Here is a 27,945-nt window from a genome sequence, read left to right on the forward strand (position 1 = left end):
CTCCCCCAAATATGACTGAAAAGTGTCTTGTAAGTTTGATCTAGCAGGCTGTCCAATGAATTCTGTGTGGAAGGGAGAAGAAATCCGGGAAACAATATTATGTGAAGTACTGGGAACCAGATTGAAAGGGGCATTCCGGATGTGAAAGCAACAACTGAGAATGTAAATACAGGAAAAACAAGTCAAGATATTTGAACAAAGGTTTCCATAGTTTCTTTACAAAAAATTAGAAAAAGTAATTCTTCTGAATTCCTAATTCAGGAAGGCAAATATGATTTATTAGGACTTACTGAAACCTAGCAGGACAAATGTTATGAGTGGAATGCCAGAATTGGAAGGTATCACTTACCCAAAAGGAATAAAAAAAGAAGGTCATTATATGTAAAGTGCACACATAAGGAATTTGACCATGGAGTGAAGAACATTTGAATAAGTTAGTAGCATTCGAGTAAGAATGCAAGGGTTATTGTGTAGATTCCCAAGATAGGCAGAAGTTCTGCATACTGCTCTTACTAATTTTTATAGAGCTATCAGGGCGGAGAGCTATAATAATGGGAGTATTTCAATATCTGTTTTAAAAAAAAATAGAGAAAGACATCACATTGTGTCAAATTGCTCAGTGATCTCATTGACTTTTGTTTTCCAAGAAGAAGGGACAATGAGATCTGATGTTAACTAACAGGGAAAATGTTGATGAAAAGAAAAATGAAATGAGGTGAGGATGTGGCTGCTATGAACTTTGCCACCCCCATCTAGCTCAGGACTGTTTCGTCTTTTAATCTGGACTCTTTTTTTGGAAAGGTTGCCAAAACCTTTCTCCCACTGCTCCTCCAGGTGTACATCCCATCATAGCTCAGCTGATTATTAAACAGTTATCTTGGAATTTAGAAAAGAATACGTTGCTTGGCAGAATCCAGCATGGGTTTATCAAAAGCCGGTCATACTGAAGCCACTTGATTTCCTTTTTTGATAGAATGACCAGTTTAGTTGACTGTGGAAATGAGGGGGACTTATTGAACTTATCGTCAACAAAATATTCAACAGTCATAAGATTTTGGTAAAGAAATATAGTATACGGGCGGTAGGCAATAAATGGATAGTGAGTTGGTTGGACAAATTTATCTACCAAATGTACATTGGTGCCCCTTCATCAAGCTGGAAAGAGATGTTGAGTGATATATTGCAGGTATTTGTCCTAGTCCCTGTGCTGTATTAATATAAATATATTAACAATATATTTGTAAATGACTTGGGTAAAAGGTTAGAATATATGGTTATCAATTTAGCAGATCACACAAAGATGGGAGATTATTATTATTTATTATTATTATTTTATTTTATTTTTATACCGCCCTTCTCCCGAAGGACTCAGGGTGGTGTACAGGCATAATAAAACCGACAATACAATATACAAGTTTAAAATACGATTTAAAAAACTTATTTTAAATTAGCCCAATGATTAAAATTTACCATACTAAAAAACCCCGTTTAAAATTAATAAATTTAAACATTAAAATCCCAATTTAAGCCAGCCCCGTGCGGATAAAAAGATGAGTCTTGAGTTCGCGACGAAATGTCCGAAGGTCGGGTATTTGGCGTAAACCCGGGGGAAGTTCGTTCCAGAGTGTGGAGCCCCCACAGAGAAGGCCCTTCCCCTGGGGGCCGCCAGCCGACATTGTTTGGCGGACGGCACCCTGAGAAGTCCCTCTCTATGGGAGCGTATGGGTCGGTGGGAGGCGTGTGGTAACAGCAGGCGGTCCCGTAAGTACCCAGGTCCTAAGCCATGGAGCGATTTAAAGGTCATAACCAACACCTTAAAGTGCACCCGGAAGGCCACAGGCAGCCAGTGCAGTCTGCGCAGGAGCGGTGTTACATGGGAGCTACGTGTAGCTCCCTCTATAACCCGCGCAGCTGCATTCTGGACTAACTGAAGCCTCCGAGCGCACTTCAAGGGGAGCCCCATGTAGAGAGCATTACAGTAATCCAAGCGAGAGGTAACGAGCGCATGATGACTGTGCATAAGGCATCCCGATCAAGGAAGGCGAACTGCCGAACCAGGCGAACCTGGTGGAAGGCCCTCCTGGAGCGGCCGTCAAATGGTCTTCAAACGACAGCCGATCATCCAGGAGGACACCCAAGTTGCGCACCCTATCCTTTGGGGCCAGTAACTCGCCTCCAACAGCCAGCGGCTGCAGCTGACTGAATCGGGTGCCGGCATCCACAGCCACTCCGTCTTGGAGGATTAAGCTTGAGCCTGTTTCTCCCCATCCAGACCCGTACAGCTTCCAAACACCGGGACAGCACTTCGACAACTTCATTGGGGTGGTCTGGGGTGGAAAAGTACAGCTGGGTGTCGTCAGCGTACTGCTGGTATCTCACCCCGATAACAAACACCTTAAGACAGCGGTCACCAGCTGGTGGTCCGTGGGCCACTGGTGGTCTGTGAGAAAATTTTGGTGGTCCGCAGGAAAATTATTTGCATTTTTTTAATATTGCACTTAATCAGCAGTCCTCAAACAATAGCCCCTGGGCTGGATATATGCAATGAACATTTGAGTTGCTGCAGATAGTCTCCCCCTTCGGGGTCTTTTTGTGTGGGGCGGGGGGGGGCAGAAATTCCGACTTGGGGTCAGTTTCGGTCTCCTGGTGCGGGGCTTTGGGTGAAGGCTGGGGGGAAGCGCCACTGGTGGCAAAGAGCCGGAGGGCCTTGTTCCAGTGAGACTGCATCATGGCCTGGAACTGGCTGACCATCTCAGCCCGCTGAGCCTCAGGAAAATGTTGATGAAAAGAAAAATGAAATGAGGTGAGGATGTGGCTGCCATGAACTTTGCCACCCCCATCTAGCTCAGGACTGTTTCGTCTTTTAATCTGGACTCTTTTTTTGGAAAGGTTGCCAAAACCTTTCTCCCACTGCTCCTCCAGGTGTACATCCCATCATAGCTCAGCTGATTATTAAACAGTTATCTTGGAATTTAGAAAAGAATACGTTGCTTGGCAGAATCCAGCATGGGTTTATCAAAAGCCGGTCATACTGAAGCAACTTGATTTCCTTTTTTGATAGAATGACCAGTTTAGTTGACTGTGGAAATGAGGGGGACTTATTGAACTTATCGTCAACAAAATATTCAACAGTCATAAGATTTTGGTAAAGAAATATAGTATACGGGCGGTAGGCAATAAATGGATAGTGAGTTGGTTGGACAAATTTATCTACCAAATGTACATTGGTGCCCCTTCATCAAGCTGGAAAGAGATGTTGAGTGATATATTGCAGGTATTTGTCCTAGTCCCTGTGCTGTATTAATATAAATATATTAACAATATATTTGTAAATGACTTGGGTAAAAGGTTAGAATATATGGTTATCAATTTAGCAGATCACACAAAGATGGGAGATTATTATTTATTTATTATTATTATTATTTTATTTGATTTTTATACCGCCCTTCTCCCGAAGGACTCAGGGTGGTGTACAGGCATAATAAAACCGACAATACAATATACAAGTTTAAAATACGATTTAAAAAACTTATTTTAAATTAGCCCAATGATTAAAATTTACCATACTAAAAAAAACCCCGTTTAAAATTAATAAATTTAAACATTAAAATCCCAATTTAAGCCAGCCCTGCGCGGATAAAAAGATGAGTCTTGAGTTCGCGACGAAATGTCCGAAGGTCGGGTATTTGGCGTAAACCCGGGGGAAGTTCGTTCCAGAGTGTGGAGCCCCCACAGAGAAGGCCCTTCCTGGGGCCGCCAGCCGACATTGTTTGGCGGACGGCACCCTGAGAAGTCCCTCTATGGGAGCGTATGGGTCGGTGGGAGGCGTGTGGTAACAGCAGGCGGTCCCGTAAGTACCCAGGTCCTAAGCCATGGAGCGATTTAAAGGTCATAACCAACACCTTAAAGTGCACCCGAAGGCCACAGGCAGCCAGTGCAGTCTGCGCAGGAGCGGTGTTACATGGGAGCTACGTAGCTCCCTCTATAACCAGCGCAGCTGCATTCTGACTAACTGAAGCCTCCGAGCGCACTTCAAGGGGAGCCCCATGTAGAGAGCATTACAGTAATCCAAGCGAGAGGTAACGAGCGCATGAGTGACTGTGCATAAGGCATCCCGATCAAGGAAGGGGCGCAACTGCCGAACCAGGCGAACCTGGTGGAAGGCCCTCCTGGGGACGGCCGTCAAATGGTCTTCAAACGACAGCCGATCATCCAGGAGGACACCCAAGTTGCGCACCCTATCCTTTGGGGCCAGTAACTCGCCTCCAACAGCCAGCCGCGGCTGCAGCTGACTGAATCGGGGTGCCGGCATCCACAGCCACTCCGTCTTGGAGGGATTAAGCTTGAGCCTGTTTCTCCCCATCCAGACCCGTACAGCTTCCAAACACCGGGACAGCACTTCGACAACTTCATTGGGGTGGTCTGGGGTGGAAAAGTACAGCTGGGTGTCGTCAGCGTACTGCTGGTATCTCACCCCGATAACAAACACCTTAAGACAGCGGTCACCAGCTGGTGGTCCGTGGGCCACTGGTGGTCTGTGAGAAAATTTTGGTGGTCCGCAGGAAAATTATTTGCATTTTTTTAATATTGCACTTAATCAGCAGTCCTCAAACAATAGCCCCTGGGCTGGATATATGCAATGAACATTTGAGTTGCTGCAGATAGTCTCCCCCTTCGGGGTCTTTTTGTGTGGGGCGGGGGGGGGGGGCAGAAATTCCGACTTGGGGTCTGTTTCGGTCTCCTGATTTGGGGCTTTGGGGGAAGGCTGGGGAGAAGCGCCACTGGTGGCAAAGAGCCAGAGGGCCTTGTTCCAGTGAGACTGCATCATGGCCTGGAACTGGCTGACCATCTCAGCCCGCTGAGCCTCCAGGGGCCGGTACCTGGCCTTGCACTCCCTCAGGTCTTCCCTCTCCTTGGAAAGCCTATGCTCGTAGTCCTCAATGAGGTTCTTCTGCTGAGCCTCCTTCTCAGTCAGACCAATTTGAACTGAGCCAGCTGTTTTGCCAACTCTTTCTCATGGTGGCTGTTTAGCTCCAACAACTGCTTCCTGTTGGAGCCCTAAGGAGCCCGGGCAGGCAGATGATGAGCGGCTGGGAGGGGAGGGGTGAGTAAAGGGTGGCAAGGCGCCCCTCAACATGAGTGACATTAAGTTGGCCATGCCCACCCAGTCACATGACCACCCAGGTGGTCATTAGGCAGATCGTATTAATGTCCGCGGGATTTAAAATTATGAATTTAGTGGTCCCTGAGGTCTGAAAGGTTGGTGACCCCTGCCTTAAGGGACAATATAAAGATTTAAGGAGGGGTTAATTAATCTGTAAGAAAGACCCAAAACAATTCAGCAAGGACATATTTTGGCTGGGGAAAAAATCAGAGACATACAGTAAGTATAGGAATTGGTGGATAATAGTCGCTTGATTAATCATAAGCAATATGGGAGCCAATAAGAAGAAGAGGAAGAAAGCAAATGCAGTCCTAGGCTGCATCAGTCAAAGTATAGTGCCACGAGGGTGATATCATTATATCTTCCTTTTCTAGGTTAATTAAAGTTTTATTTTCATTTTCCAACAACCTATTCAATATACAGTCTCTTATTCAACATTAGTCATTAAATTTTCATTTGTTACTTATTCGGACCTGCCCAGCTACCACTTCCTTCCTTAACAAACCTTTCCTCCTCCCTTCTCTACTTTCTTCTACTTTCTTCATCCTTCCTCTCCTTCACTTTTCTACGTCCTCTCCTCTTTCCCTACTCTTCTCTTCCACCCTTTCTAACCCTTTCTTACCCTCTCTTCTTCCTCTCCTTTCCCCTTTTCTACCTCTCTCTTCACTACCTCCTTTCTTCCTTCACTCCCTCCTCTCCCTCTTCATTCCCTTCTGAAATGGCAGCCGAGCAGCCCCGCTTTCATTTCAAATTATTTCTATTTCTTAATTACATATCTTCAATCATTCCTTTACATAGATTCTTCATCTCCCCCCCCCTCCCCCGCCCTCCCACCCCCAAGACTTCCCAGAACAAAGTACAGGGTATAAAATTAACAATCATAAATTAAAATACAACATAAGTCAAATCCATAGTCACTCCTCTCTAAGACCTTAACTCCCTTCCAAAAACAAAAAGTAAATTCTTCTTCCAGTCCATTATATATCAGTCCATTCCACTCCTAAAATCTTCAGAATCTTCCAATTAAGTTAGTATTTCCAGTTCATCAATAAAATATCTTCATCAATTAAGACCAAATATATCTCCAATCTTCATCGATCAAGACCAAAAGCGATATTCCATCTTCCAGTATTCATCAGAAATTCTTCTATAATATACCTTTCTTCCTTAAACAGTATCCCAAATATAATTCATATTTCCAGCTTAAATTCTTAAATTTTTATCCAATCTCCAAAAGTAAACAATATTCTATCTTCTCATATCTTTAATATCACTTACATAAATCAAATAACATTGCTAATATTAATATTTCATACATCTGTCAGATAACATTATTAAAATTATAACTTATAGCCAAAATATATCAATTGTAACAAATTCTATTTAACCAGATACCAACATTACATCCATAAATTTTTCTATCCTCCAAGGGTTAAACAATATTCCATCTTCCCATTCCTTTATACCTCACATATATCAAATAGTGATATACCTAAAATATGTCAGTTATAAAAATTAAACCCTATATATATATATTAAAAAAAAAAAAAGATACCATCAAAATCACATCTTAAGCATTCTCCTTCCCCTTGTCTTCTATCTTACACATTTCCTTACACATTTTCAATCTCCAAAAATATCACTTACATAAATCAAATAACATTGCAAATATTAATATTTCTTCAATTTACCTTACATCTATCAAATAACATTATTAAAATTATAACTTATATCCAAAATATATCAATTATAACAATTAAATTCTATTTAACCAGATACCAACATTACATCCATAAATTTTTCTATCCTCCAAGGGTTAAACAATATTCCATCTTCCCATTCCTTTATACCTCACATATATCAAATAATGATATACCCAAAATAAGTCAGTTGTAAAATTAAACCCTATATATATATATTAAAAAAGAAAATACCATCAAAATCACATCTTAAGCATTCTCCTTCCCCTTGTCTTCTATCTTACACATTTTCTTACACATTTTCTTACACCTTTTCCACCATCTGCTCATCAATCAACAACATCTAGCAATAAAGACTTTCCAATCTTTATTATATTGGTGTAAAAATCTCTTGTTTAAAAACTTATTAAGAAAAGATAAGCCTCCAAAAGTTCCTATTAAAAAAAAAAGAAAAAGTAATAATAAAAAAAAAAAATTCCATATTTGAAATAAAGAAGTTTGCAAGTTATTCATAATTAGTTCTGTTTGCTTAAGAATCATTCCTAAACTGTAAAATCTACCAAAAAGAGAGAAAAAAAAATTCCAATAAACTTTTCTTCTTAAACATTGTAATAAAGAAAAAGGGAAAAGGGAAAAAAAATCATTAACAATTCTTGTTCATTCCATTTTAAAAAATAGCTTGTTATGCTCTTCTTCTTTATAATTTCGCTTTCCTTTGTATATTGCAAACGCCATTTTAGATCCACTCAAGTTGAAAGTTAGTTCAAAGGAAAGCTATTTAAGAACTGAAGTTAAGATTTATTACTTGCAAATTCTCTATTAAAAAAAAAAGAAAAAGAAAAAATTCCATGTTTGAAATGAAGAAGTTTGCAAGATTTTAATAGTTAGTTCTGTTTGCTTAAGAGCCATTCATAAACTGTAAAATCTAAAAAAAATCAATAAACTTTTCTTCTTAAACATTATGATAAAGAAAAAGGTAAAAGGAGAAAAAAATCATTAACAGTTCTTGTTCATTCCATTTTAAAAAAATAGCTTGTTATGCTCCTCTTCTTTATAGTTTCGCTTTCCTTTGTATATTGCAAACGCCATTTTAGATCCACTCAAGTTGAAAGTTAATTCAAAGGAAAGCTATTTAAGAACTGAAGTTAAGATTTATTACTTGCAAATTCTTGCTAGTCCTCCTGCTCTGTTCTGTCTGTGTTGAATTCTCTATTAGGAATAAATCTTGACACAGAGATGGTCGCGGCTTCTCGTTCTGTATAAACAGAAGCACCCTGGGCACGGAGTTTCGTCAGGCTAAAGGGGAGCTCTCACCCTTCGATCCCCTGGTTAAATTCCAGGGGATCCCGGGGAGCTCTACCCAAAACCTGACCCCTCTTCCCTCCCCCTTCAACCGGGGGAGAGAATTCCAAACCGTTTGACAGCCCATTTACGCTGTCAGGGACGGTTTGACGAAACCCAGGGCAGACGATCCCAAAGGAACGTCCGCGAAGCCTGCGTTGCCAGCGGAAGTGCCTTTTCTAGGTTAATTAGATTGCATCTGGTCTACATGCAGTTCGGGAAACAGCATTTTAGGAGGGACATTTAATAACGAGTGTAGAAAGAGCCCTGGTGGTGCAGTGGTTAGCATGCAGTATTGCAGAACTCGGCCCATGGCCAGGAGTTCGATCCTGATCAGCTCAAGGTTAACTCAGCCTTCCATCCTTCCAAGGTTGGGAAAATGAGGACCCAGATTGGTGGGGGCAATATGCCCACAGTAGTGAAAAGTGCTATGGAGTGGTATATAAGTCTACGTGCTATTGCTAGTATCCAGAATAGAACAACCAAAAGGATAAGGGGCCTGGAAGGAAAAACATGAGAAATGGCTGGAGGCATTGGGATCCTTTAACCTAGAGAAGATTTCTGAGGAGACATGATGGTTGTTTTCAAGGATCTGAAGGTTTGTCAGTTAGGAGCAAATGCAACATTGTTAAAGTTATTCTGGAATATAGGACAAGAAATTTTTTTTTACAAGGATGTAGATTTTGGTTTGATATTATGAGAAATTGTCTAAGAGTTGTTCAACTGTGGAAAAGATTCCCTGGGAAAGAAAAAGACTTTTCTTTGGTTGTGGTGCTTAGATCTGACAAGGATGATATATATACTTGTGGGTTTTGAATTGGCAGGAAGTTGGATTAGGTAATCATCACATTCTTTGCAACCTTTGTGTTATGTGATACTGTAACTAACTATAAGAATTACAGGAAATTCCAGACTAGTTATCTTAATATCAGTTCCAAGTAAATTGACTAAAAAAATAAATAAAAATAAATATGATTACCTGCATAGAAAATTAAATCTTACTGGTAGTGGGTGGAAGGTTTTAATTTAGAAAATATTGAGCAAGGAAGCAAGTTAATTATATAAAATTATGTATGTTTTATCATAAAAATGTTTTCCTTTCTAGTATTTGTGAAATACTGGGATATCTGATAAATCAAAATAGTGGGATTTTCAGGATAAAAAAGGAAGAGTTAAACTTTTGAATTTGTTTCCATAATTAGTGATGCTCCAGTTTTGATAGTATTAAATGGCGATTAATGAAATTAAAATAAGATTATCAGTGAAGGAGGAGGAAAAGGAGACTGAATCATGGATAATTGTTGTGGCAATACCAGGGGATAGTAGAATAGAAGACAAAAAATTGGAGAGTACAAAGTATCAAGATCTGAAAATTGAAGATGAAAGATTATGGCATAACCAGCTGTGGTGGTTATTGACACATTGGGTACAATATCCAAAAATATTGGGGGTGTTTTGGATCAGCACCTATGCTATGTATAGCATTATAACATCCTAGGTTCTTGGGAAGTACTCAATGCGTATTAAGGCCAACACCATCTAAAGAACTGGCAGATGTGATTTCATATGATTGTGAATACTACTACTACTACTACTACTACTACTACTACTATATTAATATTGTATGGTACTCAATTCTCAACAACTCTGGGAGGCTAACAATAAAAAAAATTATAATAAAAGATGGCAAGTGTGATGAAGCAGGGGATCTTCCTCTTCCTCACTAAAAGACCTGGTTGAAGAGTCAGGTCTTTACAGTTCTTCTAAAACACAGCAGAGTGGTTTAGAACTGGACCTTGTTCCAGAGAGCTGGCCTTATTGCAGAGAAAGAACAGTTTGGGGGTCCTGATAGATGACATCAGGCTAAGCTGATAATGACAACCCCCCCAAAAATAGGTGACCGAAGCATCGCCCTCCTGCTCTATGCAGACGACACTGTGATCCTCTCCAGGACACCAGTAGGCCTTAAAAGAGTTTTGCAAGCCCTTCTCCAGTACGGTAATTACAATAAACTGGACATAAATTATGAGAAAACAAAGATTGTAAAAGGCCAAAACTTTATTCATGGTATCTAAAGGACCACAAAATAGAGCAGGTAACCACTTTCAAATACCTGGAGGTGGTCATTCAGGCCAATGGTTCAAGAAAAGCACATGGAGAATATGCAGCTGCCTTGGCCCAAAGATCAGCGAGCACCATTCTTAAATTTTTCTGCACAAAGAGACGATACTGTGTCCCTGCTGCTATTAAACTTTTTGTGGCCATGTCGCTAGCTCAGCTCCTTTATGGGACCTTGCTTGGACCGTCAGCTTCATATTTTACATCATTAGAAATAGTTCAATTCAAATTCATTAGATCAATTCTCCAGATGCCACGTGTGTCTCAAATGCACTTCTGCGCCTGGAGACAGGATTGATAAAAGTCGAAGCAAGAATCTGTATAGCGTCCTTAAATCTCTGGCTAAAGCTTAACTTCTTTCTGCAAGGTCTTGCTCCGTTAATCCTCCAAGACAAATTCTCTTCAGCATGGATCAAGGCTATCGAGTCCAACTTTGCCAAATTAGATTTCTCCCCAACGTTAATACTCAAGATGGACTATGATCTAAGAAGACAAACCTTGTGACAAAGGGTGGAGGACATCGAGAGGCAGGCGGACTTAGGGAAAGCTCCGCTGTTTCTGGCTCCAGATGCCACTAGATGTGTTGTTGCTCCTGCCAGCTATCTTAGTTGGAATCAGCAAACCATCAAAAAGCATTTGCACTTGCACGATGCTATGCGCTTCCATCGGCCTGTATGGAAAGTATAAAAGGATACCGTTCATGGAAAGACTCTGTCCCTGTGGATCAGGAGAGGTGGAAACTGTGGATCACATGCCCCTTAGATGTTCCATTTATACGGCGATTAGGAAAAAACATATTCTGCCAATAACTGCAAGGTATCCTGGCTGCTCCGACACTACCTATCTTCAGTGGCTGCTTAAAGATGAACAGTCCATAACTATAGCCCAGGTGGCCAGATTCTGCACAGCAGCATTGGGGTTTCATCGCAAACACGTGTCTTCTTCACCATAGTGATGTATATAACAATTGTGGCTAATTATTGCATTGCTTAGTCATTTCCCTTTTAGCGTTGAACCCACAACGGGCTACACAATTTAGGGATTGCAACTATCATAGTCAGACCATCTATAATGGACACTGGATTTTATTATAGATTTAGTTGTCACTTATTATTTTATACTAGAATTCTTAAGTGTATATAGTGCTTTTATTTGTTTCTGGTCTAAGACTGTAATAATAAATTGATTGATTGATTGATTGATAATGACAATATTCTATATTCCCATCTACCAGTTGCTGTTATTACTAATAGAATTGTTTGTGTGTGTCCTGCTTTGCGACTTCTCATAAGATTCAGGTTAGGTACTGGAGTAACAGGCCTTTGGCACAAGTCAGAAGGGCAGTTCTGTTATTCTTAAAAATTATTTAGATATGAGAGGACCAGTATAGTTAGGGCTGGTTTTTTATGCATTGCTTGAGATTCTCCAAAAAGAAACTACAGAATTGATTTCTGTAATGGGTTTTATAGTTAAGAAATAATCATGTTTTTGTTGTTTCTGCTGAACAGAGACCTCTGCTGAACCTTCTCTTCAGGCCAAGCAGTTGAAGTTGAAGCGGGCTAGATTGGCTGATGATCTCAATGAGAAGATTGCCCAGAGACCGGGCCCCATGGAGTTGGTAGAGAAAAACATTCTACCTGTGGAATCGAGCTTGAAGGAAGCTCTCATTGGTAAGCCTGCTGGTAGGGGGAATGGATAAAACAGCAACTTTTTTTTAATGTCTTTTTTAAACTAAGGAAAGCAGGATATACTTGGCAAACTGGTGAAGCTAATAATATACGTACAACACACAGTTGTCTAAAGTTCCACTGCTTTTCACTAACTTGAAATTTTATTGTGGCCCAGAAATGTCCTGCTGGTTATCCGTGATCCATACCCTCTGTTTTTAATCAATTAACTTTGCATTTGTTGTTTTTAGTAGGTCAAGTGAACTATCCTAATATAGCAGATAATTCCTCCTTTGATGAGGACAGCAGTGATGCCCTTTCTCCAGAACAACCGGCTAGCCATGAATCCCAGGCGTCTGTGCCATCCCCAATGGAAGCTCAGATGAGTGATTTAGTTCCTACTCCCACAGTGGCATCCCCTACTCAGGTGAGGACACCTTAGGAGTTGCTTCTTGTTTCCCTTTTTGATTGTAGGAGCTCGGGCAAGAAGAAAAGGTTGCTATGGGAATTTGTGCTTATTAGCAGTAAAACACTTGATACCTGAATCTTTTTTAAGATTTTTTTTAATCCTACCTTTATTAGATGGCGAACATATACAATATTCCTTCTGTTATCCCCACAACAGTAACTCTGTGAGGTGGGTTGGGCTGAAAGAGAGTGACTGGCCCAAAGTCACCCAGCTGGCTTTTATACCTAAGGAGGGATTAGAACTCCCAATCTCCTGGTTTCTAGGCCAGCATGTTCACCACTACACCAAAGTGGTTCTCAAACTGGAGCTTGAAATAATATTAATAACATCCTTTATGCTGTTTTACTTTGTGGAAAAATAAAATCCTATTTTCTTCAGATTTGACCATGGAAAGAAGTGAACTCTCTTGCTATATGATGGGATTGATTCTGGAAACTGGCTTTCCGCATATCTGTATTTTGCAGTACACAAATGTAACCAAGCAGTTGTCTGCCTTTTTACGATACTGTAGAAATCGCCTGCTAACTGCTTATTCTGTCTTCTGAAAATTCATCTGGGCATATTCATATTCATCTACTTTGCAGATTGTGTGCCAGTTAAAAACCAGCACAGACTGCACTGAGACAACTTACGTGTCTGAACAGCCTCCAACCCCCTTGCCACAGCCGCCACCTCCAGTGCCTCTGAATCTCACTAATGGAATTGCTCCTCCTGCTGCCAAACCTCTTCCAACTCTTATAAAGGTACCTTTTGTGTTAGAGCTACATACTACGATCAGCCAAGAAATCTATGATGCCAAGGGTTTCCTTTTAACGATTAAGTGAGATACTGAGTAACTTGGTCTTGATCAGGATCATGAATCAACCTTTCAATGTCGTTTTCAACTCCTTATTAAGTAAATAGTTAAGATAGTGATACATTAGGATCCTTTTTTTGCTAGTAGATTAGTATCATGCGGATCATTAATATAGTTTTGTAACAGCATGGATTTTTTTCACTGACATATCTAGAGTTGATGACATGTGTTTCCTTTGCTGTATCATTCTCTTTTTTTTCTGTCAGTCTGGAATATGATGAAGTCTGGACTATTGACAGATAAATAAATGCCCTGGATTGAATACATGTATAAAATAAGCAGAAATTTAATTAATATGAAATTGCGTTAGACATTTATTTATTGCCTCCTACTTGCACATGGCAACTCAGGACAGCTTACAGGACATACAAGTACAATATAAAAGAAATAAAAACAATAAAAAATTAAAATAATAACCCCACCCCCACCCTGGTGACATCACACATCCGTACCAGCCATTTAATGGGCTCCCCAGGCCCACTGGCAGGACCTTCCCTAAAGAGTGTTAGACTGGGGGCCAGTCTGATTTCTGGAGGAATGATGTGTTCATGCAGGTTCACCACATTGTTGTAGATAATATAATTGGTATGTATTAAGATTAGCATTATACTAGTCCAGGAATCCCCAAACTTGGCAACTTTAAGACTTGTGGACTTCAGCTCCCAGAAGTTCACAAGTCTTCGAGCTGCCAAGTTTTGAGATTCCTGGACTAGTTAAAAGCTAGCAGCGTTATACTTGTTTAATAGGTTTACATTTATTAGAGCCGAACAGTAGAAGGAAGAAATTGTATGGAAGATATTAAACCAGCCAATCATTTATCAAAATGTTACTCTTTATATTTATTATGCCACCATCCTATCCTGAACCACCTATTTTTTTTCTTTCAAATAGCAAAGCCAGCCAAAATCTTCATGTGAGAAATCCCAGCGTAGCAAAAAATCCAAGGAGCCGAAACCAAAAGTTAAGAAGCTGAAATATCACCAATATATTCCACCGGACCAAAAACAGGATAAAGGAGCTCCCCCCATGGATTCGTCTTATGCCAAAATCCTGCAGCAACAACAGCTCTTTTTGCAGCTCCAGATCCTTAATCAACAGCACCAACAGCACTACAACTATCAAACCATCCTCCCAGCTCCACCAAAGTAAGCGCTTATCCTTCTTCTAGGAGCCATATTTCTTTACTTTGTAACGTTCACTTGGTCTGAAGTGTAACTTATAAACGTTAGAAGTAAGTGAAAATGATGGATGTACTTGTAATAGTCAAGCTGTCTAAAATTTCAGTGAAAGGAGTTTATAAGTGTAACAAAAAGCTTTAGCAATGTAATTTTGAGAGAGGTTTTCAAAGTGCCTCAATCAGTAATGCATATATTTAATTAGATATTTGTTTGTTTACTTGTTTCTCGGTAAACTCAACAAACTTGTTTTTCGTAAGCTACCCCCATCTGCAGACTTTGGGTTGCATATAACAGAATAACAACAATCGGTTTAGTTTAGTGGTTAAGGATCAGGGTAGAAACCAGGAACCTAGACCTGCCTAGAAGCATGAAAGTTGGCTGGGTGACTTTGGGCCAGTCAGACATACTCAGTCCACTTCAAAGGGTTCTTATTGTGGGGAAAATAGGAGGAGGAAGGAGCATTATGTATGTTCGCCACCTTGACTGACTTATAAATAATAACGGTGGGATAAAAATCTAATAAATAAATAATCAGTATAGAGTGAAACTAAAAAGATAATGTTTAATAGAAATTCCCTAGATGGCTGCTTTCCATCATGATGAAAAGCATGATGAAATATGAGGTCCCTATAACAATCTCTTCATTTTACAATTTATTTTTCTGTTTCTACTGCATTTAAACATAAGTAAGGAAGAAAATATCTAAAGTTTTAAAGATTTATCACAAAGTACAGCTGAAAGCAAACACCGAACCACCAGCAATTATTTGCCTTGTGCTTTACCTAAGGGCTTGGCACCTTGCCAATACATTCTATAAGCATTGGATTGTTAAATCACATCAAGGGTTTTGCCCCCCAGTGAATATTCAGCCTCCTCTGGGAAGTGCAGAAGCAAAGCTTGGAGTTTCTGTTGCTAGTTTCTTGCAACTGGCTACTCAATTCCCTCTTTCTTCCCCCTTCAGGCCTCTAGGAGAACAGAATGGCAACAGCAGCCCAGCCGTGCGTAGTCTTTCCACCTCTGCCAGCAACGCCTCTTCTCTTTCTTCTGGTTCCAATGGGCTCTTGCGACAAAATAGCAGCTCTCCAGTAGGCAAACCTGGGGCTCTCCCTGCTAACCTTGATGACATGAAGGTAACCAAGCATTTTTAAGCTGCTTTGAGAAGAAATATTAGATATAAAACGCAAGTAAAATAAACATTGTTGTGAATATGCAGCAAAGCAGATATTTAAAATGTAAGGGAATGTATTTCAGATGCCATCTTCTGATGAGGTAACTAATATACAGCTATAAAACAAGGATAAAATATTAGAAAATAGATACATATTGTAAATGTATAATGCCTTATGTTCGCCTTAAGGTTGAGGCACTATAGACTAAGATCTCCAGTTTATACATCTAGGAGTCATCTTATATTTGTATTATTGTTGGGTGGGTTGTCATTACTACTGCAATAACAGAAGCATCATTTAGGCTGTAATTACTTGCATATAGCACTACTACTAGTTCTGGTAAGTTTGGATCAGAATTAAGATAATATAATTCTTAAATTGCATGTTTACATCAGCTTTCTTTTACCTAAATATAGCATGTAATTAGAATAGAATAGAATAGAATTTTTATTGGCCAAGTGTGATTGGACACACAAGGAATTTGTCTTGGTGCATATGCTGTCAGTGTACATAAAAGAAAAGATACCTTCAAGTTGTTCATTCAATATTATAAATTGTAGTACTGGATCTTCATTTCATTTCATTTAAATAGTATGTTGTCTTTGCCTTTAAAACGTGTTAACCAAATTAATAAAAATATGGCTTAAGTTATTTATTGCATGGTTAGTGGATGGTCATGCTATCACTGAAATTGATGAGTTTGATGCTGACCATACATTTTATTTATTGGTAGTGGTGGGATTGTCCTTTGAAAGTAAAACTTTCGTGCTCATTGTTTTATGCCTTATAATATTTGGCAACCTTTCTTTAAAAAAAATAGAATTGAAAGAGGTATCCCCCAGATTTACCTTCCAACTGTGATTTGATGTAGCCCTAGTAAGTAAGGGTGTCTTAGCTAATGTAACTTCTGATAGAATTCTAACTCTTTGATAGGTGGCAGAGCTAAAGCAAGAGTTGAAGTTAAGGGCATTGCCTGTGTCGGGTACCAAGACAGATTTAATTGAGCGGCTCAAAGCTTATCAAGAGCAGAATGGTGTAACCAGCCGAGTACTTGCTGCTCCGAAGCCTAACACAGCAATTCTCCCGAAGACTACTGAAGTGGTGGTAGCTTTCCCAGCTGCTCGGCTGAGTACAGGTCCTGCACTGGTCAGTACGGGCCTTACTTCAGCAGAGGTTGTTGTAGCCACTGTCACGGGCAATGGAGTCATGAAGTTTGGGAGCACAGGCTCAACTCCTCCTGTGTCACCCACTCCTTCTGAACGTTCTCTGATAAGCGCTGGAGATGACAATTCAACCAGTGGTGATACCTTTGGGGAGATGGTGACTTCTCCCCTGACTCAGCTTACTCTACAAGCATCACCAGTCCAATTTTTGGTAAAAGAAGAGAGTTCCAAAGGTAACAGTTGTAGTAGCATTAATGCAATGTCAAGGGTGGAGTCTAGCATAATCAGTAGCAACAACAACAAAGACATGGAGGTCCAGGATAAAGACCAGATGCTGCAGGAGAAAGATAAGCAGATTGAGGAACTCACCCGGATGTTAAAACAGAAACAGCAGTTGGTGGAGATGCTAAAGCTGCAGCTGGAGAAAGAAAAGAGATCTCAACAACCACTCTCGGCTACGGTTGTCGGAGAAGAAAGAGCTACAGTCTGTGAGCCCTCCATTTTTGGTACCTCCATCAAGAATGAAAAGGGTTTTCTGAGTTGCCAATCTGTGGAGCAGCTGAACTGCCAAATTGACCAACTAAGGCCCACACAGACCAGCCAAATGGAGACGTCAGATACAAATTTAGTGCCAAAGAAAGCAGTGATAGTGAAGCAGGAGGTGCTAGCTGCTGAAACTGAGCCACCATGTCAGACCTCATGTTTTTTCCTTGGACAGCAAGGTGGGGGCTTCAGTGATTTCATCAAGGGAGCTTCCCCCCCTACCCTCATCACAGATTCCACAGGCACTCACATAGTCCTCACTGTGACCAATCAGAATGCTGAACGGCAGAGCCTCTCACCTCAGGAGAAAGTGGGAAGCAGTTCATTGCCATTGAAAGTAAGTGAAGGTGCAAACTCTTGTGCATTCTGTCCCTCATACACACACGCGTGTGCGCGCGTGCATACACACACACACACACACACACACACACACACACACACACACACACACACACACAGAGGCACAAAATTAATTGAAGAAACTAATGTAAAGGTAATGTTGGAGCAACAGTGTTGGTTTAATAATTCAGTTTAACACACAAGACTTTTTGAACAAAACTTCATATGATTCTTGCTGAAAGCAGTTTACCAGAATGAAATCATGCTGTTGTAATAGCAACCATAAATTGTCTGTTCTTGTTAAACTAGATCTGCTCCTCCTTATCTACATTTTCCAGATAATTCATTGGTTTTGCAAGCCCAATTTTTGTTTTCCCTGTGCAGTAAATCCCCTCTGCTGCACTACTACTTTACCTTTTGCCCAGGCATCTGAAACAACATTCAATCCTGTATTGTTTTTTCAGAGAATGTCATCTCCATCTGCAATAGCACCCAACAAGCCACCTATACAGAACTCTCCATCATCTCCTGAACCGTCACCAAAGGAGTCCACCCAGAAGGTAGCTAACCACCTGTAGCCCTGATTTGCATACTGAAGGGTATTCTTCCTTTTTTAAATCAACGGACCAATCAGAATCCGACCTTTAATTCTTTTTCTTATCTCTTATATAGTGTCAGAAGTCAGGTCTGCAAATGGTCACTGGACAGCTGCCACAAACCATCTTATCTTTTTCTGCATCTCCCAATTTGCAGCCGTTCTTCCTGAACGGCTTCCACAAAGGACCGCCGAATGCCAGAGTTCCTGATAAAACTGGCCAGTCCAGTGAAACAAAAAAGGTATTCTCAGCGGGTCCCAATACCATAAGATGAGCCTCTTGTTCAATATCTATATGAAAACACTGGATTAAGTCATCTAACCAGTTTGGAGGTCCTGCATCATCAGTACACTAATGATACTTAATTATACCTTTTGACCCCAGGCTCTCCAAGTGAGGCTACTAGGTCTAGTCCTGATGCCTGTAGGCTGGATGGGAGGAACTCTCTCTGATTCATTCCTACCAAGACTGAGTGGCTGCAGCTGCTAGGACCATCTAGATCTTAGGGTGTCCCAAAGGTGCTTTTTCAAAAGGCAACCAGACTGTTTTTCTTTGAAGACATTTCACTTCTCATCCAAGAAGCTTCTTCTATGCTTAACCGAAGAAGCTTTTTGGATGAGAAGTGAAACAGCTTCAGGGAAAAACAAAGTCCAGTTGCCTTTTGAAAAAGCACCTTTGGGACAACCATAACCTTGATGACTGAGATGCTCCATAGACATTTAGATCTTAGGATCTTCTGTCTTTGCTATTGGTGGAGTTGCACTGTCCCATTCAAGAGCAGTGTGTATGAGGATCTTTTTGAATTCAGACTTCCTACTTGAAGAGCCGGGGTCAGGTTACCAAGAAGGTCTTTGCACAGTTCTATCTGGTGATGCCGGTCGTGCCTCTTTCTGGATCAAGGGACCCTTCAGACAGTCAGTCATGCCTAACCACCTCTAACTGTGAGGCATTCTACTTGAGGCCTCCCCTGAAGACCTCTCAAAAGCTTCAACTGGGCCTGAATGCAGCAGCATGGGCAGTGATGGGCTTGCATCAGTGTGTCCACACAACACCCCTGCTTTGCAAGCTGCCCTAGTTGCCAATATGCTGGGTGTGATTTGATGTGTTGGTTATCACCTGTAAAGCACTATATGGCATGAAGCTACTTATTTGAAGAACTGTCTTATTGCCCATGATTTCTGTTCAGCTGGCAAGGGCCAACAGCAGGCACAATCTTGGTCCCCTTGATTAAATAATACCATCTGTTGGGATCTAGGAAGCATATCTTCTATGTCACGATGTCTGTTCTCTGGAAAGGGGTGCTCCTCAACTATAGGTGGCTTCCACCCTGATGGCATTCAGGAAGATCTTGCTGTTTTCCCATGTCTTAGTTTAGGTTGAATGGACTTGCTTGCTGGATGTATTTGGGAGGTTTTGTGTATGTTTTCCATGACAGATGGTCAGATGCTTCATCTTGCTTATTGTTCCTATTGCATTTTAACTTGTTTTTTTGTGGGGAGAGGAGTTGCTTACATTGTAAACTGCCCAGAATCAGTGGAGCATGGGAGGGAGAGCCAAAGTCAAATGAGCTTATGTGTGTGTGGATGGCCGAGTGCATAAATAATAGTGTGGACCAGGATTGAATAGAGACTATAGGTCAGTTCTCAAGAAACAGGTGTAGTTTCATGAAATGAAATTTAGTTGTTTCTGTTAAGTATCATTAAGCTAAGTGTCTTTCTAGGAAAAAAGATTACCTTTCCTGTTGAAATTCCATCTGGATTAGTGGAAAGTATTTAACAGAATATCTGTATTTTGTATTTGTATATTCTTAAATATTTCTAGAGGAAGCTTGGACTTCCAGCCATGTCTGATTTTCTCTTTCACCCATTTTCTCAATTTTGAGACTTTCCCTTTTGAAGTCAAGTATGTTGAATAGTTCCCAATTGGTTCAATTACATCTATTTCTCAAAAGCCTAAGTGTCACTTAAGAGTAGGCCTGGAATTTCTCCCTCCCAATTAGTTCCAAAACCAGTTGTTCCAGTTTAGTTACTCATTGAATCAGAGAATGTTATCTCTCTGCTATGGTTCAAACACAACATTTCCAGTCAGTGTGTTGATTGAAATTGAGATTAGTTGAAATCTTCCATAAATACATGCCTTAACTTTTCAGGTTGCTTTTTAAATATCCCCCTTAATTTTCAGATCTCTTTGAGCATTTTGGTTAGGGGGTATTAATTTCCCTTTATGACCTGATGCTTTTAGTCATCAAATGATTGCTCTTATTAGGCGTGTAATTTGATTCAATGGTCTTTTTTAAATGCAAGGCAACACATCCTCCACCCCACCTATCCCTAATTTTCCTATAGGGTTGTAACTAATAATAACTGTGTCTCCCTGATTTACCCTAGTTCACCAGGTTTTAGTTATGCCTATATCTGTGCAGGTAGTCCTTGAGTTATGACCATTTGTTCAGCAATCATTTGAAGTTATGACTGTGCTGAATGAAGCAACTTCAACTATTTCGCCAGGTTCTCACTGTTGCTATGCTCCCAGGCTCATGTGATCAAAATTTAGGCATTTGACAACCATCTGACATTTACAACCAGTTGTAATGCCCTGCGGTCACATGATCACCATTTGCATCCTTTCCAACCAGCTTTCCACAAGCAAAGTCAATGGAGAAGCCAGCAGGGAAGGTTGCAAATAACTCTTGGCCTAATCTTTCTTTCTTTTTTTTTTTAGAACAAGTTTTTATTGATTTTTTAGTTTCCCTTCCCCCACATACATGATTTATGAACAGAGTATTGGTCATATCATATCTTATACAATTTAATATATTCAAATATATTTTACTTAGTTACATTTTTTGCCAATTGGCCTTATCTTTCTTTGCTTGCACACATGATGCCCTTCTTCCCTCCTTTGCTTGGACCCACCATGGCCTCCCTACATGGACCCCCCACCATACTCTCTTTCACCAGCCTTCCTGAGCTTGCACCACACTGCTACACCCCCTTTCCCCAACTTGCACATGGCCTATGCTGGGCCACCCAGGGCCTCCCCCACACCTTTGCAGCACCTCTGCACTTTTTTTTCTGGGACTTCCTCCACTTCCTGCTTAATAACCTGCACATGTAGAATTAGGATAACCAGGACTTCCTGGATTACTGTTGTTATACTATGCGGTCATATGCTGTTACACTTTACGATTGCAGATTGCATTGCTTAGCAATGGCAGTTTCTGGTCCAATTGCAGTTGTAATTCAAGGACTTATTGTTGTTGTTAGTTGTGAAGTCATGTCTGACCCATTGTGACCCCATGGACAACGTTCCTTCAGGCCTTCCTGTCCTCTACTATTCCCCGGAGTCCATTTAAGTTCACGTCAACTGCTTTAGTGACTCTCTACCTAGCCACTTCATTCTCTGTCATCACCTTCTTCTTTTGCCCTCAATCTTTCCCAATATTAGGCTCTTTTCCAGTGAGTCTTTCCTTCTCATTAGGTGGCCAAAATATTTGAGTTTCATTTTCAGATCTGGCCTTCTAAAGTGCAATCAGGGTTGATCTCTAGGACTGACTGGTTTGATCGCCTTGCTGTTCCAAGGGACTCGCAGGAGTCTTCTCCAGCACCATAGTTCAAAGGCCTCAATTCTTTGGCGCTCAGCCTTTCTTATGATCCAACTTTGAGAGTCATACATTGCAACTTGGAAAACCATAGCCTTGACTATACACACTTTTGTTGGCAGGGTGATATCTCTGCTTTTTAGTATGCTGTCTAGATTTGCCATAGCTTTCCTCCCCAGGAGCAAGCGTCTCTTAATTTCTTGGCTGCAGTTCCCAGTCTGCTGTGATCTTGGAGAAAATAAAAATCTGTCACTACCTCCATTTCTTCCCCATCTATTTGCCAGGAATTGAGAATGCCGGATGACATGATCTTAACTTTTTTAACGTTGAGTTTCGCACTCTCCTTCTTCACGTGCATCAAAAGGCTCTTTAGTTCCTCTTCACTTTCTGCCACTAGAGTGGTATCATCTGCATATCTGAGGTGGTTGATATTTCTCCCGGCAATCTTAATTCCATTTTTTGATTAATCTAGCCCCCCCTTTCTCATGATGTGCTCTGCATATAAGTTAAATAGGCCGTGACAGTATATAGCCTTGCCGAACTCCTTTCCCAGGTTTGACCCAATCAGTGGTCCCATGTCCAGTTTTCACTGTTGCTTCTTGACCCGCATACAGGTTTCTCAAGAGACAAATAAGATGGACTGGTACTCACATCTCTTTTAAGAACTTGCCATAATTCATTGTGATCAATCCAATCAAGGCCTTTAGCATAGTCAGTGAAGCAGAAGTAGATATTTTTCTGGAACTCCCTAGCTTTCTCCATGATCCAGAGTATGTTGGCATACATACAACATACAAATTCAAGGACTACCTGTACCATTTTTAAGGCATTCATTTATTCACTTTGGCCTACGAGCTTTTAGCTTTCAGATACAAATACGAGCATAGGGAAATATTCTTTTTATTCCTTTGTTCTTCTTTATTTGACCTTTTTGAATAGGCATCACATTATGTATGCAGAAACAGGCCTGCTGTCTTGAAGGTGAGCTTATTCAATTGTGGCATTAGGAATATCATCTACTTGAGGAATAGGTTTAATCCAGAGGTGGCATTCAGCAGGTTCTGACTAGTTCTGGAGAACCGGTGGCGGAAATTTTGAATAGTTCGGAGAACCAGTAAATACCACCTCTGACTGGCCCCGCCCCCATCTATTCTCTGCCTCCTGAGTCCCAGCTGATTGGGAGGAAATGGAGATTTTGCAGTATCCTTCCCCTGGAGTGGGGAGGGAATGGAGATTTTACAGTATCCTTCCCGTGCCATACTCACTAAGCCATGCCACGCCCACCAAGCCATTCCCACAGAACTGGTAGTAAAAAATTTTGAATCCCATTATTGGTTTAATCTTATATATTTCTAATGGGTTGTGCATATTGGGAAACAAATAGATGTTACTATTATGGTCCCTCATGATGTAGACACAACAGTCCTATTAAGAGGTTTCTTAGAAATTCTGCCTAGCTCTTTAATAGGAAGTTTATCATATAAACTTTATTGAGTTGAAAGAAAATTATTTTAATATATAAGAGAATACAGAGTTTTCTGGGATAAACAAATCCATCATGAATTGGATGAGGCAGATTGCATTATCTAAATGATATTATCAAGGGTAGTGAGTGATACAATGAGCCATCCTGTCCAGAAGAGGAAAAAAATAAAAACTGGAGCAGCCAGACAACATCATCAAACACTTTGCTGAACATTTGCTTTGTAGTTGGTTTCAAGAAATTCCAATTGGCTATTACTTGTTTTTCCTCCACAGCTTCTCTCGCAGCCAAGCTCTCCAGCTCCTCCTTCTCCACCCCATATGGACCTTGAGCAGCAGAAGCAGAGCCCATCCTTCTTTAGCGCTTTGTCACCGCTGCTTCTCCCGGCCACCTCTGTGGTGATGAAAGAACCACCAGGCTATGAGGAGGCTGTGAAACAGCAACCAAAGTCCTCTGAGGTGAGAATAACTGTTTTGCTGGGACAAATTAGGAAAGCACTTGGTGTGGATTTATCTTTTTTGCAAATTATCTTAATATTTTTGGAATTCGTATATTGGATTGATCCACTTTACACCATTGAAGGTTTTACGTCCTGCCGTTTTTCATATGTAGTCTTCATAGCAGAAAAGAAGATGTGGGGAAAAGTCTTGGTTAGCATATCCCGTTCTATATTATACCGATTATTTGGCCACAAGGTAACAATTATAATGTATAAATTGCTGCATTGTTATTGAATGTAATATGTTAACAAACTTATTCCCTTCTTTCTTTTTTAGGAGAATGGCTGCTCAAGTCAGCAAATGGATGATTTGTTTGATATTTTAATTGAACATGGAGGTATGAAGAGAGGAACTTCCGGTCTGTCATTCTGATGGATTATATGGCTTCTACTGCATTTAGCCCAATTGTTTAAAAGAGTGTGCCTATCAGCTTTATGTATCAATTCACAGAGGAAGGGCCATTCTTCCTTATAGCACCAGGGAAAAGGCCATAAACAATCCTTAAAGTCCCTTTGTGCTGCCCCCCCTCCCCCCCAGTATTCCATTCCTCCCTCATTAACATGAGTCTGCTAGAGGAAGAAGTGTGCTGGGGTAGAATGAAGCAGACTGCAAGTACTCCAGTTCTTATGAAATTTAGGCTTCCCACACAATACTGGTGCTAATGGAAGGAAAAGGCTGTCAGGGAAAACAGGTTGTAAGGTAACATATCACAGTGCATAGAGTCTGCAGAAGCTGTTAGATCATACTGGGTCACATTTTGAGCTTTGATTTCCAAATCATGTGTGGGAACTGGGGGAAATAGATAGCTGATGATTAGAGGCAATTAATCAAATCTTAAGTTTTCCCCAAAAGGTGGAAAGCTGAACTTTTGAGGTAAGTCATGGTGCCTTAAACAAGCATAACAGGTTGAAAGGGTGAGTGAATGGAATGAGAAAATGGTTGTTGGATGCATAGTCTCACCTATCACTGATATGAAATCAGCAGTCTTCTGAAGGATTCCTGAAGTGCTGCAATAGTAAGGAGTTAATGGCTAGATCATTAGTATTAGAGTGCACGTAATACCTAATTTACATGTCTTCTTTTTCCAACAGAAATTTCAGCTCAATTCAAAGAGCAGTCTTCCCCAGCAAAGAAAGATCCCACTATTACCCCAAGATGCCCTTCTCCATCCAGCAATCATCATTCCTCAGAGCTTTGTCTGCAGGGACCTGTGAGTCACCCAAGCTCTGTTAATCCACCAGGCAGACTGGAAGACTTCTTAGAGAGTACCACTGGTCTCTCTTTGTTGACAGCAGTCCCTGATGGAACCGAGCCCCTAATTGATCTCTACAGTGAGATGCTAAGCAGTTCAGCTATCCTGGACCATCCATCATCACCTATGGACACATCAGAATTGCACTTTGCCCCTGAGTCTATTGGGGGATCAGGTTTGGACTTGGCAGAACCCAATTTGGACAGCATGGATTGGTTGGAGCTGTCAGGAGGGCCAGTGATGAGCCTTACACCCCTCAGTACTGCAACTCCTAGCCTCTTCTCCACAGATTTCCTTGATGGACATGATTTGCAGCTGCACTGGGATTCTTGCTTATAACTTTTTGACCAAGTAAACTGAAGGGAGTACAGGTGGGTGTAGGAAATGAGCAAGAATTTAAGTAAAAATTACATCTAATGAACCTTCTTTCCTCTTCCCCCTCTCCCAGTTTTGACCAGTTTTTGTAAAGCTAGAGCCAAGGGCAAGTACCCATGATGTTTTCTGAATGAAAATTCAATCTCAGGAAAGCTTCCACTTTTTCCAGTGGCTTGTTGAAATGTGGCTCTTTCCTCAAACATTTAGCAATTGCATCAGAGTTGTATGAGTAATTGCAAATATTTCAACATAAACAACTTGGCAGAAGTTGGAACAGTTCTAGGCAAAAAATCGGGAAAAAGTCATTGGCAAACAAAGTTCTCCTTGCTGGAATTGAATCTACCTAGTTAGAAAGCATTAAAAACATTGAAAAATGTTAATTTGCCCACACTAAAGATTTTCACTTAGAATATGACTCATCTGGGAAAGGAAGTGGGCGATTCGGATGAATTCATACTGATGAAATTTACAATCAGTTTGGAGGGTTACAGTCTAGTTAAAAAAACTTTTTTCTTGATAATGCTGTAGTATATGCGCTTCCTGTCTATTAAGAAAGCTAAATCCACATTATATTATAACTTAGAGAACAATTCTTGCTCTTTAACATTCTTCTGGATTGCCCCAATGTAAAATAAACAGTGGGACAATTATTCTGTTTCTGGTATCTTACCAGGCAGGATTTGCCATGAATCAAAACAGTTGTACAAAGTACAGTATTTTCAGCTTTCTGCAATTCCTTTAGAAATTATTCTAATGGTTCCAGCTATGGAACATAGTGCTGTTTTAAAGAAATGGAGTTCTGAACTGACTGATTGGCAGTCTAACATCTGCAGCATTTGAGCTGCAATGCCCTGCTCTTTCTAGAGAGAATGTACTATTCACAGATTTAGCTGTCCTCCCTGTTTTTGCACAGATAATACAGCTTCCTCTGGATTGGCAACTGGGTTCATAGGAAAGTAATCTCTGCATTATATTGCTGCATTTAAAGCAGTTGTGGTTGCACTTCTCCTTGGATAGCTTGGCCGATGTCAACATTTTACACGTTTCAATCAAAATAAGAACCTCAAGGAACACGCACATCAACTTTCTTCCAAAAAGGAGATCGTTTGGTATGGAGATGCATGAGCTATTATACAGAGGAAACTTACGTAGCCATAACCCCTGCTACTGTGAAATGTGGTTGTAAATCCCAGTCTTTCCTCTTGAAACTTGGCTTTATTTTTTACCTAGTAAACTTGTACATATCTCTATAAAACTGTTCTAGAAAGCTAATCAAATTAATCCACTCATTATAAGGTGATGCTTCCCTTTAGCTTCTCCTTTTTGTAAAACCGGGGTTGGAACACACACACGCCTTGCCCTTGGATTACCAGTTTAACTTTTTTGCATATGCCATTAAATATTATTAGCCAATCTCCCTTTCCGCAGAGAAGAACTCATGGATCTGTTGGCATAAGCTTCTTCCCCACTAAGAGAAACTTCTCTAGTTTCATGGAATTCCAGAAACTCCTTTACTTCCGGGTTTATGGAGTTTATATCATCCTAATACCCCCTCATGTTGAAGAGCCTCATCTTGAAAAGTCAGTTGCAGTTGTGTGACTAGCCAGAGTCCTAGAGTAGCTAACTGCAAGTGAAGCTGATTTCTGTAAAAATCATTCTGCAGAAATCCGATTGTTAGAATTGCTGAATGTATTCATCTTTTATATTCTGCAGGACTTGCAGCCAATCACATATATTAGTGGCTAGTTTGCAAAGATAGAGTGTTTTTGGATAGTTTGGATAATAAAACTTGTATAACCTACATTAGGACCATATCAGTGGAAGGGAGCAGTTAGTTCCATATGAGCATTTTGCATCTCCCCTCAGTCTGAGAACAGTAAACAAGCTATCAAACAAGAGGACTTTATCTCAAAAGGTGCTATGACAGCAACTGTCTGTCTGAAAGAAGAAACTATTCACCATAAACAAATTACAAAAACAAAATGAAAAGCTTTGACAGAACACTACTAATACTTAAAAGGCTTTTGAGATATTACTTGTCATGGAAGGGGGAATTGGGATTTACATCGGAGTCCATTTTTCTCCAGTGTATAAAGTAGTATCTGTCATTTATCTTGTCTAAATTCTCCTTTTACCCCATACAGTAAATAAGAATCTGCCTCTAGTCTGAACATATGCATTTTTCTGCTGATAATCATGGTTGTATAACATGTATTAGATCAGCATGCACATTTTCTTCCTGTACCCATCAACAAAAGTAATTAGCAACACAGGGAGGAGTCTTAAGTAGGGCTTATGGATTTGACATAGAATGCAACTGGAAAAGAATATGTAATGAGAAATTGGGGGAGGGTAAAGAATGGATAAATCAAATTATTTTTTCATTTACAGATATTTGAAAAATCCATTTTATTAAAAAAATTGTGTTCTA

General features: G+C 40.4%; 2 protein-coding genes across 5 annotated transcripts in view; one reads left to right on the top strand and one right to left on the bottom strand.

Moving 5' to 3' along the window:
- The window catches only part of MRTFA (myocardin related transcription factor A), a 66,561-nt gene extending 38,616 nt beyond the window's left edge, over window positions 1–27,945 (top strand). The window contains exons 5-15 of the mRNA XM_058191910.1: window positions 11,832–11,993; window positions 12,242–12,417; window positions 13,044–13,202; window positions 14,207–14,460; window positions 15,455–15,623; window positions 16,596–17,705; window positions 18,172–18,267; window positions 18,380–18,544; window positions 23,663–23,845; window positions 24,164–24,224; window positions 24,979–27,945. Of these exons, the coding sequence (XP_058047893.1) occupies window positions 11,832–11,993; window positions 12,242–12,417; window positions 13,044–13,202; window positions 14,207–14,460; window positions 15,455–15,623; window positions 16,596–17,705; window positions 18,172–18,267; window positions 18,380–18,544; window positions 23,663–23,845; window positions 24,164–24,224; window positions 24,979–25,478 (3,035 nt within the window). The 3' untranslated portion in view covers window positions 25,479–27,945. The remainder of the gene's footprint in view (window positions 1–11,831; window positions 11,994–12,241; window positions 12,418–13,043; window positions 13,203–14,206; window positions 14,461–15,454; window positions 15,624–16,595; window positions 17,706–18,171; window positions 18,268–18,379; window positions 18,545–23,662; window positions 23,846–24,163; window positions 24,225–24,978) is intronic.
- The window catches only part of SGSM3 (small G protein signaling modulator 3), a 63,044-nt gene that overhangs the window by 10,705 nt on the left and 24,394 nt on the right, over window positions 1–27,945 (bottom strand). For 3 of the 4 annotated variants that reach the window (XM_058191912.1, XM_058191914.1, XM_058191911.1), the window contains one exon: window positions 10,237–10,993. In XM_058191912.1, the coding sequence (XP_058047895.1) occupies window positions 10,861–10,993 (133 nt within the window). In that variant the 3' untranslated portion in view covers window positions 10,237–10,860. Of the gene's footprint in view, window positions 1–10,236; window positions 10,994–27,945 lie in introns of those variants that run through there. The other variant, XM_058191913.1, reaches the window with a different exon arrangement.

Source organism: Ahaetulla prasina, chromosome 7 (genome assembly GCF_028640845.1).
Source record: "Ahaetulla prasina isolate Xishuangbanna chromosome 7, ASM2864084v1, whole genome shotgun sequence".
Lineage (NCBI taxonomy): Eukaryota > Metazoa > Chordata > Lepidosauria > Squamata > Colubridae > Ahaetulla > Ahaetulla prasina.